The sequence below is a fragment of the Aythya marila genome (assembly GCF_965140915.1).
Source record: "Aythya marila genome assembly, chromosome: 12".
Lineage (NCBI taxonomy): Eukaryota > Metazoa > Chordata > Aves > Anseriformes > Anatidae > Aythya > Aythya marila.
In genome coordinates, this window is record NC_139053.1 from 4,514,599 (window position 1) to 4,527,295 (window position 12,697).

General features: G+C 36.0%; 1 protein-coding gene across 7 annotated transcripts in view; it reads left to right on the forward strand.

Annotated features, from left to right (window-relative positions):
• The window catches only part of CYLD (CYLD lysine 63 deubiquitinase), a 26,620-nt gene extending 14,822 nt beyond the window's left edge, over window positions 1–11,798 (forward strand). For all 7 annotated transcript variants that reach the window (XM_082770240.1, XM_082770238.1, XM_082770239.1 and 4 more), the window contains 7 exons: window positions 479–570; window positions 1,649–1,715; window positions 2,583–2,715; window positions 3,331–3,439; window positions 4,156–4,274; window positions 4,934–5,150; window positions 6,886–11,798. In XM_082770240.1, the coding sequence (XP_082626366.1) occupies window positions 479–570; window positions 1,649–1,715; window positions 2,583–2,715; window positions 3,331–3,439; window positions 4,156–4,274; window positions 4,934–5,150; window positions 6,886–7,070 (922 nt within the window). In that variant the 3' untranslated portion in view covers window positions 7,071–11,798. The remainder of the gene's footprint in view (window positions 1–478; window positions 571–1,648; window positions 1,716–2,582; window positions 2,716–3,330; window positions 3,440–4,155; window positions 4,275–4,933; window positions 5,151–6,885) is intronic.
• The last annotated feature ends 899 nt before the right edge of the window (window positions 11,799–12,697 follow it).

Sequence of the window (12,697 nt, forward strand, 5' to 3'; positions counted from 1 at the left end):
GCCAGGCTTAAAACATTCTCTGTACTCTGTAAAGATATAGAGGAAAAGATGGAATGCTCAAAACACCAACTTCTTGGGTCAAGGATACAGTTCTCTATCTTTCTCAAATACTGATTTTTTTTTTTTTATTAATGACTTCCACAGTTGCATGACATTCTGAAAATGATGCATTAAGTGGTGCAAATCGGTGTGAAAACAAATCAAAAGTAGTTACTTGACTAATCAGAAACAGTTATGCTTTTGGTAAGTTAATGTTTAAAAAAAGTTCTTAATGTTTTGCAAGAACATTGAGCACAGCACTGCATTTATAGTGCATTTAGAAAACTGGGAGTCATATGAGTATGAGGAGTCAATACACAGCTTTGAAGAAATACTGTACACAGTAATAAAAAGTGAGCCTCTGTTTCAATGTTTGTGTTTTCTGCTCCTCTGACTTGATTGCAAAGTAGCTAATAGTTCATTAACCCATTTATCTTAGATATGGATATGTATGTGCTACAAAAATAATGAAACTGAGGAAAATACTTGAAAAAGTTGAAGCTGCATCAGGATTCACATCAGAGGAAAAAGGTAACTGGGAGGTATTCCTTTCTTTAACATTTGGAAGAATAGTACTACAAAGGAACTTAAAAGCCTATATTAGTGTACCGAAGTAAAACGCACATCTTTCTGTAGCAGCAGTATATGTACCAGAGATTTGAGTGACCATTGGGTGGTAGAAAGGCGCTTTTCTACTTCCTTGGGTCCGTAAGGAATCCCCCGTCTTTCTCTGACTGGATCTTTTTTCTTTGCTGTTGCTTTCCTGTGCCCATGTCTATGTGAAGAGAGAACTCCCTTCTAGTAGTTAGGGGAGATCTCAGAAGTGAGACTGTGATAAGGTTGTGGTCTGTCCTCTTTCAAAATGTCACTTTGCTCCCTTTGATCTTTCCATCGCAACATTTCATCATAGTGATTATGTATTATTTCAAGAAATAAAATACATGTTCTATTATAAAACATGTTTTAATCTTTTGATCTTCTGCTGCATATTGTGATGAATGCTTTATTATGTGGCTGGTGTGGTTTTACCTGAAGAAACATTAAGTTCTTTGAAAATGCTAAGTGTTGAAAATCAGTATTTATTGCAGTTGGTGGCAGGAAGAGGAAAACTGTTTGTCAGGGGAGCATAGACCTCTGGGAAGTTTGTAATGGCTGCATTCTTGATTAGAGAACTCAGTCCTTAGGTTAGATGAACTTTGTACTGCTGTGTGTTTTCATACGTGTGTTACTGTCACTCCGCCTCCCCTTTCCTATGTGCTTTCGCTGTTGTATTTTGAAAGCTTTTATTTCTCCTGGGGAAAAAAAATGTGGTGCCAAGTGATTCTTCTGAAATACAGAGTGTCTTCAGTCTGTACTGGAAAGCCTTGTTGCCCTGTTGAGCCTGTCTTTTATTAGGGCCATTTGACACCAAAAATGTAAATAGAGGTTTGTGTCATAAAATGTTCATAGCTTGTCATAATCTTACTGTGTAAAAAACCAAAACAAAACAAAACAAAAAAAAAAACAAACAAAAAAAAAGCAAAACGTTATAAAAATTTTGAAACTTTCACATCAGTCTTGAATACTGTACCTGTTTTTACATAGTAACAACACTTCATTTTCTTCCTAGATCCAGAAGAATTTTTGAATATTTTATTTCACCATATTCTAAGAGTTGAGCCACTGTTGAAAATAAGGTGAATCTCTTTTTCTATGTTGAACTTGTCTATCTGTAGAGTCTGTTGCTTTTCACATTGAGTCAACTTTTAAGACACTTTTGACTCGTGTTTATTACTGCTAATAAAATTAAATGTAATGAAGTTATATTCACAAACCCAACAGTGTATTTTGCCCTATTCATCTTTTGTTTTAAAAACTCAACAAACAGTCTCATGAGAACTGGACGAAGATTCCCTGTCCTAAGGATGTCTCTGTGGGGAGCCACGGGAGTTGTAACTAAGAACTGGGCAGTCCCCCAAGTTTGGATTACCCTTTTGAAGAGTTGTATTGGCTGCGTAGGAAGTCTAACAACACCAGCCATTTCTGAAATTTCTACTGTAGATGGATATAGTTAAGCAGTGTAAATGTCTCCTTGATTAAAGTGAAATACTTCGTTAAACCCAGTCAAATTTTTTTTAACTTCTTTTTGGGAATATTGTGAAGGCACAGAAGAGAATTACTGTTGTTCCTTTTGATGCTTTATTACTGAAACTCTTTATTTGTCTCTCCAATGAAAGCTGCTTTAGTGTGTTGGAGTTTTCTGTACATGTACTGTACATGCTTAGGAAGTATTTTTGAGTTAGTAGTTGAGTTAGTAGGCATATGCTTTTAAAGCATACTGCTTTTGTTTCCTAAATAAGTCTTTCTACAATCAGTCCACATATAATACTTGATTGCCTATTGTTTAATGCCTTTTGTTGCTGATGTTTTTTTTTAAAGCACAACATATTTCAAAGTAGAATGTTGGATATAATATTTTTTTAGAAGTTAATATGTTCTCTAGGAAAATACAGCTGCTGTTACAGTAGATCTGATTTTTTTTTTCTCCTGTTATCTGTTTTTAGATCAGCAGGTCAGAAAGTACAAGACTGTTATTTCTATCAAATTTTTATGGACAAAAATGAAAAAGTGGGAGTCCCAACAATTCAGCAGTTACTGGAGTGGTCATTCATCAACAGCAACTTGAAGTTTGCAGAGGTTGGTGACAATGGTTGCTTTGTTAGAAATGATACCTAAATATTTACCCATTCAGCAATAGGACAAAAGCGGGATTTGGTTTGAAAAGAAAATGCCAACATGCTGGAGTTGGGAGAACTAGGTCAGTGATACAGGTTGCCTATGTTACAAAAATATTTTATGGTTGACTTAATAATGTATATTCTTTGGCTAAACAGACCAAAGTAATTTAGGTAAAGAATTACTAAAAGAAAGCTTTTTGATTACTGCCAGTAACTTGTCTTAAGAACTAATATTTTGAGATTCCTGTGTTTCTGAAAAGCTTTACGGAGGGAAGACTTCTTAAAAGTCATGTTTTCCCTTTACTTTTGCAAGGGGAGGAAGTACAGTATTTAATACCGTGCTTGAGCAGAACTGGAACTTAAGACATTTGACAATGACTTAGATGCTAGATGCCTGTTTTGTAGCTGTAGTTTTTTTGGTTTTAATTTTGTTTTGCTTTACTCTTGTTAATTTTGAAGACAATGGGCTGCAAGTGTAAATAACATGAATATGTTCATAGTACTAGAAATATCTCTTTAAATGTAGATTGTTACCTATTTGAAACTCATTGCATTGTTTTGTCATTTTACCTAGGCACCCTCTTGCCTGATTATTCAGATGCCTCGATTTGGAAAAGACTTCAAAATGTTCAACAAAATTTTTCCATCCTTGGAGTTAAATATAACAGACTTACTTGAAGACAGTAAGTATATACTATTGTGTTGTATAATGAAAGTGAGTTTTGAAAGTGGCTAACACAATGAAAGTAAGTATATTGGGCAGTTTTCAACATGTGTGCATGTTCAGAACTGAGTAGCGTGTAAACCTGTAGCATGTCAGTGATGGTGCATGTTCAGCCTTAAGTCCCCCGATTTTTCAGTTAGGCAGTCCTAAATTTATACTTGTCTTCCCATTAGGTAATGCAATGATAAACTTGGTGGATGACATCTAGTTCTAAATATTCTAATCAAATTTAACAGTTGTATTAATTCTTCTTTTAATCTCTGTTCTGAAACTGTCATTACCTTTTCTTTCATTGTCATGGCCATCAGCTTATGTTACATATTTCTTTGCTGATGCTGACAGACGCAGAGGCTAAGACCAATATAATGCTTTTATCTTTAAAAACCTGTTTTTACTTTTCATCCAGTTGGTAGATCTTAAATTTTATCATCCTCTGTTTGCAACTTACCATTCTTCAAACCTTTTTCTCTTCTTCCACATTATATCAAAGGGAAGAAATTACATACAGTAGTATGTTTTTGCTTTAATTATCAGTATGGTTTAAGCTTTTTAAATATAATTTTTCTCCATGTAAAGTAATAAGCCTTCTTCCTTTCCATACCTGTCATCTTAGAAAACTAAAAAAGCCCCCCTCCCCCCCCAAGTGAGAGACTAATGTCTTGTTTAAAAATGCAGCTCCCAGGCAATGCCGTATATGTGGAGGGCTTGCTATGTATGAGTGCAGAGAATGTTATGAAGATACTGATATTTCTGCTGGGAAAATCAAGCAGTTCTGCAAAACCTGCAATACACAAGTAAGCTGTCTTGTCTTTTCTTCATGTGTTTACTCCAAATAGTATTAGCTGCAATAATAAGAGTGTGGTGAACCTTTCTCATCAACAGTAGTATAACTGCTGTGCCAGGTAGCGTAGCCTTCAGTGGCAAATTGGGAACTCCATTTGACCCTGAAACATATTTATCAAGTATTTTGTAATAAAAATGTGGCAAATACTAAGTCTGCTACTGAATGCATTGGAAAAGTAGTAATTGCAGGCAGCTTGGAATCTATTCTCATGTGGCTTGCTTTAAATCATCATTTTATATACCATCTACCTTGTTTGAATTGATAAGTTCATGACACAGAACCGTTTAATGCTTACAGCTGTTTGGTAACTTGCAAAAAGCTGTCAGAGTCACAGCTTGTTTTCAATTCTGAGTCTAGTAGAAATTATTGTGTTAAACCTGCCCCCCCCTTCTATCCTTAGATTTGACTTTTCTGGGTAGTATTGAACTAACTGTTGGGGGAAAAAAAAAAAAAAAAAGAGAAGAAATGTTTACTGTGCTACTTTTATTGCAGTTCCTTCTCTGATGCCATTAATCTTCAGTTCAGCAGTATTGTTCTTTTTAGCTTAGTCTGCCACAGAAACAAACAATCTTGTGTTTTTTCTCTTCTGAAATATTACTTCAATTGTAGGTTCATCTTCATCCCAAGAGACAGAGCCATAAATTCAATCCGTTGTCACTCCCTAAAGACCTGCCAGACTGGGACTGGCGACATGGCTGCATCCCATACCAGAAGATGGAGTTGTTTGCTGTTCTCTGCATAGAAACGAGCCACTATGTAGCTTTTGTTAAGTATGGGAGGGATGACTCCGCCTGGCTTTTCTTTGACAGCATGGCAGATCGCGATGGTACATCATCTTCAATTTATTCTTATTCGTTTTTTTTAACTTGTATTATTGTTCTAAATTGTAGTGCCAATTTCATTATTTCATTACATCTGTGGATACCAATATCATCTAATTTGAGGTATTAATGCTGAGACATTAATTTTGACTCAGCTTTTCCTCAGCACGCTGATTTCATAGTAGGCTGAATGTGTACGGTCTGAATTTCACCTAAATGGATGCTTTAGTAGTAAGTAGATGGTACAAAAGATGGTACAAAGCAGAAGCTTTCCAGCAAGGCTCTTCATGGCTTTTTCTATATTTTGCAAGTTTGGCAGAGGGAACATCTTTAAAATACTGAGCTGCAGGAATGTGTTCGTTCAATTTACTTTTACGTGGATGTACACGATTTTCAGGTAGTATTTCAAATATTACTTTTACTGGTTTTGCTTAAATGAGTTAGTATAATTTTCTTTGGGATAACAGAAATAATGTTGTGAAATCTATGCCACTGCTCTGAATCTCTTTAGAATCAGTGAAAAACTTACCTTATAATAATGCAAGTGTCATTAATCAGGTGTTCTCTTAGATACTGCTACATTAAGTAGTGTTTAAATAAAGGACTGTGTTTAGTTCTGATGTCTGCAAAAAAAAGTAATAGGTACAGTGTTGGACTCTTTCTATCAGTTCTGTGCCTGCAGAGGTCCTGAGTCCCTAGATGTTATTGTGTGATATATTTTTTTTTTTTTTTTTGGAGCGGGGAGAAGAATCATGCTTCGTGCTGAAAATGAGAAACTGCTACAAGGCTTAAGGGCTCTTTCTTAACACCTGCAAGGCAATCTAGCTTTGTTTTGAAGTGTTCAAAATGTGTATGACTTAAGTCTGTTAGAAACATTGTATTTCAGGAAATGTAGTTCATGTGAGATGCTGCTGATCTTAGTTGTTTTTTTGTATCACAAATATTTTTCTTCAGCTGATATTATAAACTAAAGTGTCTCCTGGCGAACAGTGTCATGGATGTCTGTAGTTATGGTTCAGTTTACTGGTTTTTGCATTGAAAATGGCCATGAGCAAACTTGGCCTTAGTTATATAAATCAGGTACAGACACTCATGGCTTACAAATTCATCAGCTGTTATTAGGTGTCATTTTATTAACGAATTCAGTAGCACGTGAGATGGATTTTATATGCAAGTCACTCTTGCGAGGTTGTACACAACTTTTAGCATTAATGAATATCCAGAGTGCTCTTTCTGGTGGGGTTCACGTGTGGTGGTTGTGTGGGTTTTTGTTTCTTTAGTGATAGAGCAATCAAACTTGGGAAGCAAATCTTCTGAGTAAGAAGATAAATACCTTGCCATTTTTTCCTTACACAGATGAGTATTTCAAATATATAAAAGATGCTCTGTTACAAAGCAAATACTTGTGCTTGATGTTACTTTTTCATGATGCTTTGAAGTCCTTGTGCAGAAGGAATTATGCAGTAATGCTTTAAAGACTAAATTTAATGTCAGTTGGTTGAGTTGAGATTTTTTGGACACTACAGATATTCTGGTAACAATCATATTTTTCTTGGACACTTATGCTTTTTGTGTGTGTACCCTGAGGTAGTCCAGAATGAAACATTTGCCTTCTTTAGAAGGCCTTTCCAAGAATAGTTGATGCTTTCGTAATTATAGTAAATTATACAGAATAAATATCTATCCTAATAGATGTAGATGGTATCCTAATCTGTTTCTTTCTTTACTTGTACGTAATAGGAGGTCAGAATGGCTTTAACATTCCACAAGTTACCCCATGTCCAGAAGTTGGTGAATACCTGAAGATGTCTCTAGAAGAACTACACTCACTGGATTCCAGAAAAATTCAAGGTTGTGCACGAAGACTGCTTTGTGATGCTTACATGTGCATGTATCAAAGTCCAACGATGAGTTTATACAAATGAACAATGTCCTCTGGAAAACTGAAGAAACAGTAAAGAGATTTCTACTGTTGCATTTGCTGCATTTTTTGGTTAGTTTTAATGCAACCGTTGCTGGCAATGGATGCGATGACAAGGAAGAAGTGGACTCTGAGAACAAAAGGATTACTGTTCCAAAAACTACATGTGGAGTTCTGTAATTGAAGTATCTAAGCATTTTGCACTCTAGGAAGTGTGCTTGTGTGTGTTTGTTTTATAAACAAAGTCTAAATGAAGTTACTAAAACTTAAAGCTTTAAGTGCATTGATAATATAACAGACTCTTAAAAAATCTTTAAAGTGGAGTTTTATCAGGAGAAGCCTCCTTAGTCCATTGAGAATGTAAAGATGCAGTGCTATTGCGCAGTGTATTTCTATGGACCAAGGATGATGAGTCTCATATTTCTTTTTCCTCTCCCACCCTCCCCAGCACTGCTCCTCACCCTTGATCTTTTCAGCACCATAGATTCTCTCTTTGAGTTTTAAGAACACAAATTTTAAGCTGTTCATTGCAACTAATTCTGTCCTGTTAGCTGTTCATTACTGCATTCTCTTCAGTTCATGCATTTACATCTCTGAAAAATGCACATCCATTTAAATATCTGAATTCCTGTCTTGTGAAAATCAAGCACACTGATTTGCTGGTTGATAAGTTGGGATTTTTGGAGAAAGAAAGAGGAGAAAGAGAAGAAGAGGGTTTTGAGGGGAAGTGTAATTGCTGAAACACAACTAGCAATGCAGGGTAACATCTTTTCCTAACTGTATTTTTAAAGGAAGCAGACTGGAACAACATCAACTGTGTACAAATGGTTGGAGGACAAAACAATAAAATGGAGAATTGCCTCAGGGAATGTTACAGAAGTGGACTCTGGTTCTTGGTGAAACAACACTGACTTTTATACAGTACATTAAGCTACTACCTAGGAATATGTTACACATCTGACTCTTCATTTCAGGGTTATTAAGGAATATTAAAAATCTCTGGAAAGATGAAACCAGAAATGAAAGTAGATAAGTGTTTTACTGTATACCAAGTACCTAATGAAAACTAACAAAGCTGCAAAACCTGTATTGGTGTAAAATATTATTGGTTAGAACCAAGTTTATTGGTTCTTGTTTGTAATGAAATACTGTTGTTTTAGCTGCTTTTTTTTTTTTTTAGCTACTGCTGTCTATTCTGACTAGCAAACACATCGTGTATATATACACACAGTAAAATGTGGCTGTACAAACATGATAAATTGCATATAGAGTGCTGTACATTTTCAACTTTTAGGAAGCTTTCCATACAAAGCATCTTATGTGGGATTGAGTTTGTAGAAGGAAAGGTCAAAATATAAGAGGAAAAGTTGTAAGTCCTGTCTTTACAACAGTGAAGCACAAGGGCGAGTGATCCTATATTGTAGAAAGTGTTACTGTGTGCTTCTTGAGAGGGGGGGGAAAAAAACACCTAAAATGTGTATTTGGCACACGCTCTACCAGTGTTGTACTAGAGCAAGATATGAAAATTACTCTTGAAGTATCTAGCTGTCAGCTGTAAGAAATGTGGGTATGTTGAGAGAGTTGATCTGTTCCATTGGCTGCTGCTGAAGTGTGTTTTAACTTTTCACTGTGAAGAGCAAAGAAAGTTCTTTAAGTGTCACTGCTGCTTTTGCCTCTAATCGTCTGGATTCCACCATCCCTTGCCTTACTTACCTAGTCTGTGCTCTTTGGAAAAACTCAGATTCTCTAGTGTCAGTAGTACTTTGAGCTCTTGAACTATTTCTCTCCTGAAAAATTCCGGTAAATCTTTAGGTGATGGATTCTGTAAGTAAACAGCTGTCACTAAAAGGGATTATCGTCCCTGGGCTCTTAGGCTGTGTACTAGCCTGCTGTGGAAGAGCAGCTGCATGCACTTACATGTCTTGACAAAGATGCCACAGAAGCATTGCAAGGGAAATACAAGCTGCGTGGTCTTTTTGGCGTTCTATTTATTAATGTAACACAAGCACGAGGTGTGATCATCCTACCTTTCGGCTGCGTATTGAAGATATGCAAGATCATGCCCCTTTGCGACTGAACCTGAAAGTACTTGCAAGTAGTACTTTAAGGTACTTCCATACAAGAAGCAAACATAAAGGCTTTACAGATGGACAAGCACAAGCCCATGTAAAAATGCGACTAGTCTGAATGTCTGGATTTCTTCTCCCTAGATTTACTTTCCACTTTTCCCTATGCATTACACGTCATATGGCGTAACATCAGCCTTCTGCTGCTTCCCCTGCCTCCATCTCCCTGCCTTCATCTGTACTGAAAGCTACTAAAGTTGTTGGTAAACCTTACCTCCTCCTGCTGTAATTCAGAGACCCTTGGAACAGCTGTGGCTGGAGGGGAGACTTGGGCCTGGCAACCATGTTAAATTTTTCTAGATGAATAATCCAGTAGCAAAGTATAATCAACTGTTTTTCACAAATGCAACTATCCAATGATACTCTTTTTTTTTTTTTTTTTTTTTTTTTTTCAGAATGCATATTTTATTAGCAGAAATATATTAAAATAGATATGTGTACATGAATCTCTTGGCTTCTTGACTCTAAACTTTTGGTCTTAGACTGGAAATGTAGAAGTGTGAACTTTTACTGGGGTATGTGCAGAACACGTGAAAAACAGTTTAAATGCATTACTGTGCATGCTTCTTGGTGACAAATACTGTGTTTTGAAATGCAGATGATGTTTTACAGCCTGCATTTTGTACGACTTTATTTTGCAAAACCGCAACTAGTTTTGCAAACGCTGTGTGACTACATGGTTAGTTTATTGCTCATTAGCTAAGAGGGCAGGGATGTCTTCTATGGAATTAAATAAAAATGGTTTTTGATAAGTAAATCTTTTTCCTTTTAATGTAAAAATCTTTTAAGTATTACTTTAATACTTTTAAGTATTGCATTGGATTGGAGGTAATCTGGCAATGTAAATGAAATGGAAACTAATGTAATGAAAATGTAAACTAACTCTAATTTTGGTTTTCTTTCTCAGAAAAGGATTATGCAGGAGAAAAAAACTCACTGTGAAAGGAAACTTATTTTATAAGTCATACAATAGGGTAATAAACTGTTTTTAGCCTTCAGCATATATTGATGGTGAATTGAATAAGGTAGTTTGAAGAAAGCCTGTATTTTAATGCATCCACTGCTGGTAAATGTAATGCCCAAAGGTTCCAGTGACTAAGCACGCACCTTTTACATATTTAATGCATTTTTTTTTTTTTAATACAGTGGATGTACCCATAAATTGACAGCAGTTAGATGATTGCTTCATGGGTTTGCCTCTTGAGTATTACTGACAATGGTCTTACACATAGGAAAATGCATACAAACTGTGGCTCCTAACAGCATGTAAAAAAAATTAAGCATCTTTTCTTACCTGGGGAGAAAAAAAATGCACTCCTGGACAACTCTCAGCCTCTAATCTGCTTTTTTTTTTTTTTTTTTTTTTTTTTTTTTTTTTAAATGGATTCACATCAGTGGAAAATTGAACAAATCGCTGCAGTACTTAATGCTTATTTTGAACCTATACGATAGAAAGAAAAGGTATTACCTAAGGTGATACCTTACACATTGCTGTAAAACGAAAGCAAACAAAAAAATCACCATCAAAACCAAAGCACCGTAGGCAACATCAGAATGTTGGTATCTTTTGCTGTGGGAGGTAACTGGAGGAAAAAAATTACAAAAGAACCTGTTCAGTATAGGTTTTTCTAATAGCTGTGATACTGACTCTGTGCTCTTGAAAATGTAGTACTGTGTTTTACTAAGTAGCTTGAGCAATTTCTGTTTTAAGCAAGTACCATGTGTAACAGAAGTTACTCATAATCATAAATGGTTGGTTCATTTCAATGCACTTATTTTTCTTGTGCACTTTATACTCCACTTAGATGAACTTGGTCACCATGATCCCTAACAACAACCTGTTTAATACAAAGCTACGGCACAACTTGCTGCAAATTGGAATTTTATGGTTTCAGAACTGTGTTGGTATTAAAAGCAGCTTGAAAACATTGTGTATTTTTACCACTGTAACAAAGCATGTTTTTTCTCTGTTCTTAATGTTTTGCTAATAAACATCTCATTTGTGCACAAATAGTCTCTTAAACTTACGCGCACTGTCTGCAAGAATGAGTTTGGGAAACGAACCATTGTATCAGGTTGCCCTGAACGAGCCTTAACTTTTTCCCCACAATGGTAGAAAGGAATTAGCTGCTGCTGGAAAAGGAATGTACCATGTGCTCTTTCTGTATTAATATTAATTAAAAGTATTATTCTTACGGTTCTCTCTACTTCTTTTGGGGGGCTTAAGAGTTTTGTGGGTGTAACAAGCAACAATGAACAGAGTGTTGAACTAGCTTGTGTACTTATAGAGGGTTTTCTTTTTATGTATTTTTGTTAGTGGATTTTAATTGCAACTTTTCTAGAAAACTTAGGACCTGCTGTAGCAGATTGTAGTTTGCCTATGGGAAAAAATATTTTTTAAAATGCTTACCATACTAACTTACTGAATATAGATGCTCAGCTTCTTCTTGGGTCATGCTGTAGCTTTAGTACTGCATCCGTTATTTGTACACACATTTGCATTCTGGTTAGTTATTACTAACTATTATTTCTAGTGTTTTTTTTTTTTTTGTTTTGTTTTTGTTTTTTTAACTCCTTGAGTGTAAAAACAGTGATTAATGATGGGTTCTACCTGGGCCTCTAAAAGAAATGCTGTCAATTTAAGTACTCTTAAAACCTTCATCTTACTGCAAATACTTAAATATTTGTAAAAATAGTTGTAAAATATATATTTTAGGGAATGTATTAGATAGTTCTAGAAAGATTTTTTCCCTACTCTTAGTACTGGGTTTTGCATTTGAAATAAGATTATTATTTCACATTTAAAAGTTAAGACCTGTGAATCACTGTGGGAAGGGTGCTTGGAACATCTCACCTTCTTAGCATTAGCATCAGTGCTTTCTTCACTACAGTTGGAGATTTGACTATTTTGAGTATTCAGTCACAAGAGGGCACTGCCTGTACCGGCTGAAAACTGCCTATTTCTAAACCTTTGATTATAAAAAATGAAGATTTATATTCATATTTGTCTATGCAGGTATTATAATCCCATCTGTCCAGCGCTACTCTTAAAACTACCTTTGAGCTAATGAAATTAGGTACATATGCAACTTTCTCAGGCATGTAACCTTCAAGCAGAGTAAACGTAACGCTATAGGCTTTAGCTCTGAACTGCAGATGTGTCACTCTCCCAGCAGTTGAGTCCCCAGGGGGTGAACAGGCAAATGCTGCAGCCAAGCTTGTGTCCCTGCTAAGCATGGCAGCCCCCCAAGGGCTTGGTGTTGGAGCCTGCAGTGTGTGGCTGGGCAGGCTGCCTTCAGGCAGCAGTGCTTCCCAAAGGCCCAAGGGCCCTGCAGCACTGTGCAACGCCAGGGAGGGAAAACTGGATCCGAATGAAGTTGCTGTTTCAGTGACTAAAGCAGCTCTCTACAGGGAGATATGAAATGCCTACAATATCCTGAGGGATTAGTAGAGCTTAGTAGAAGCTAATAAAGACTATAAACAATTTGAAAGCAGTAGCAGTTTT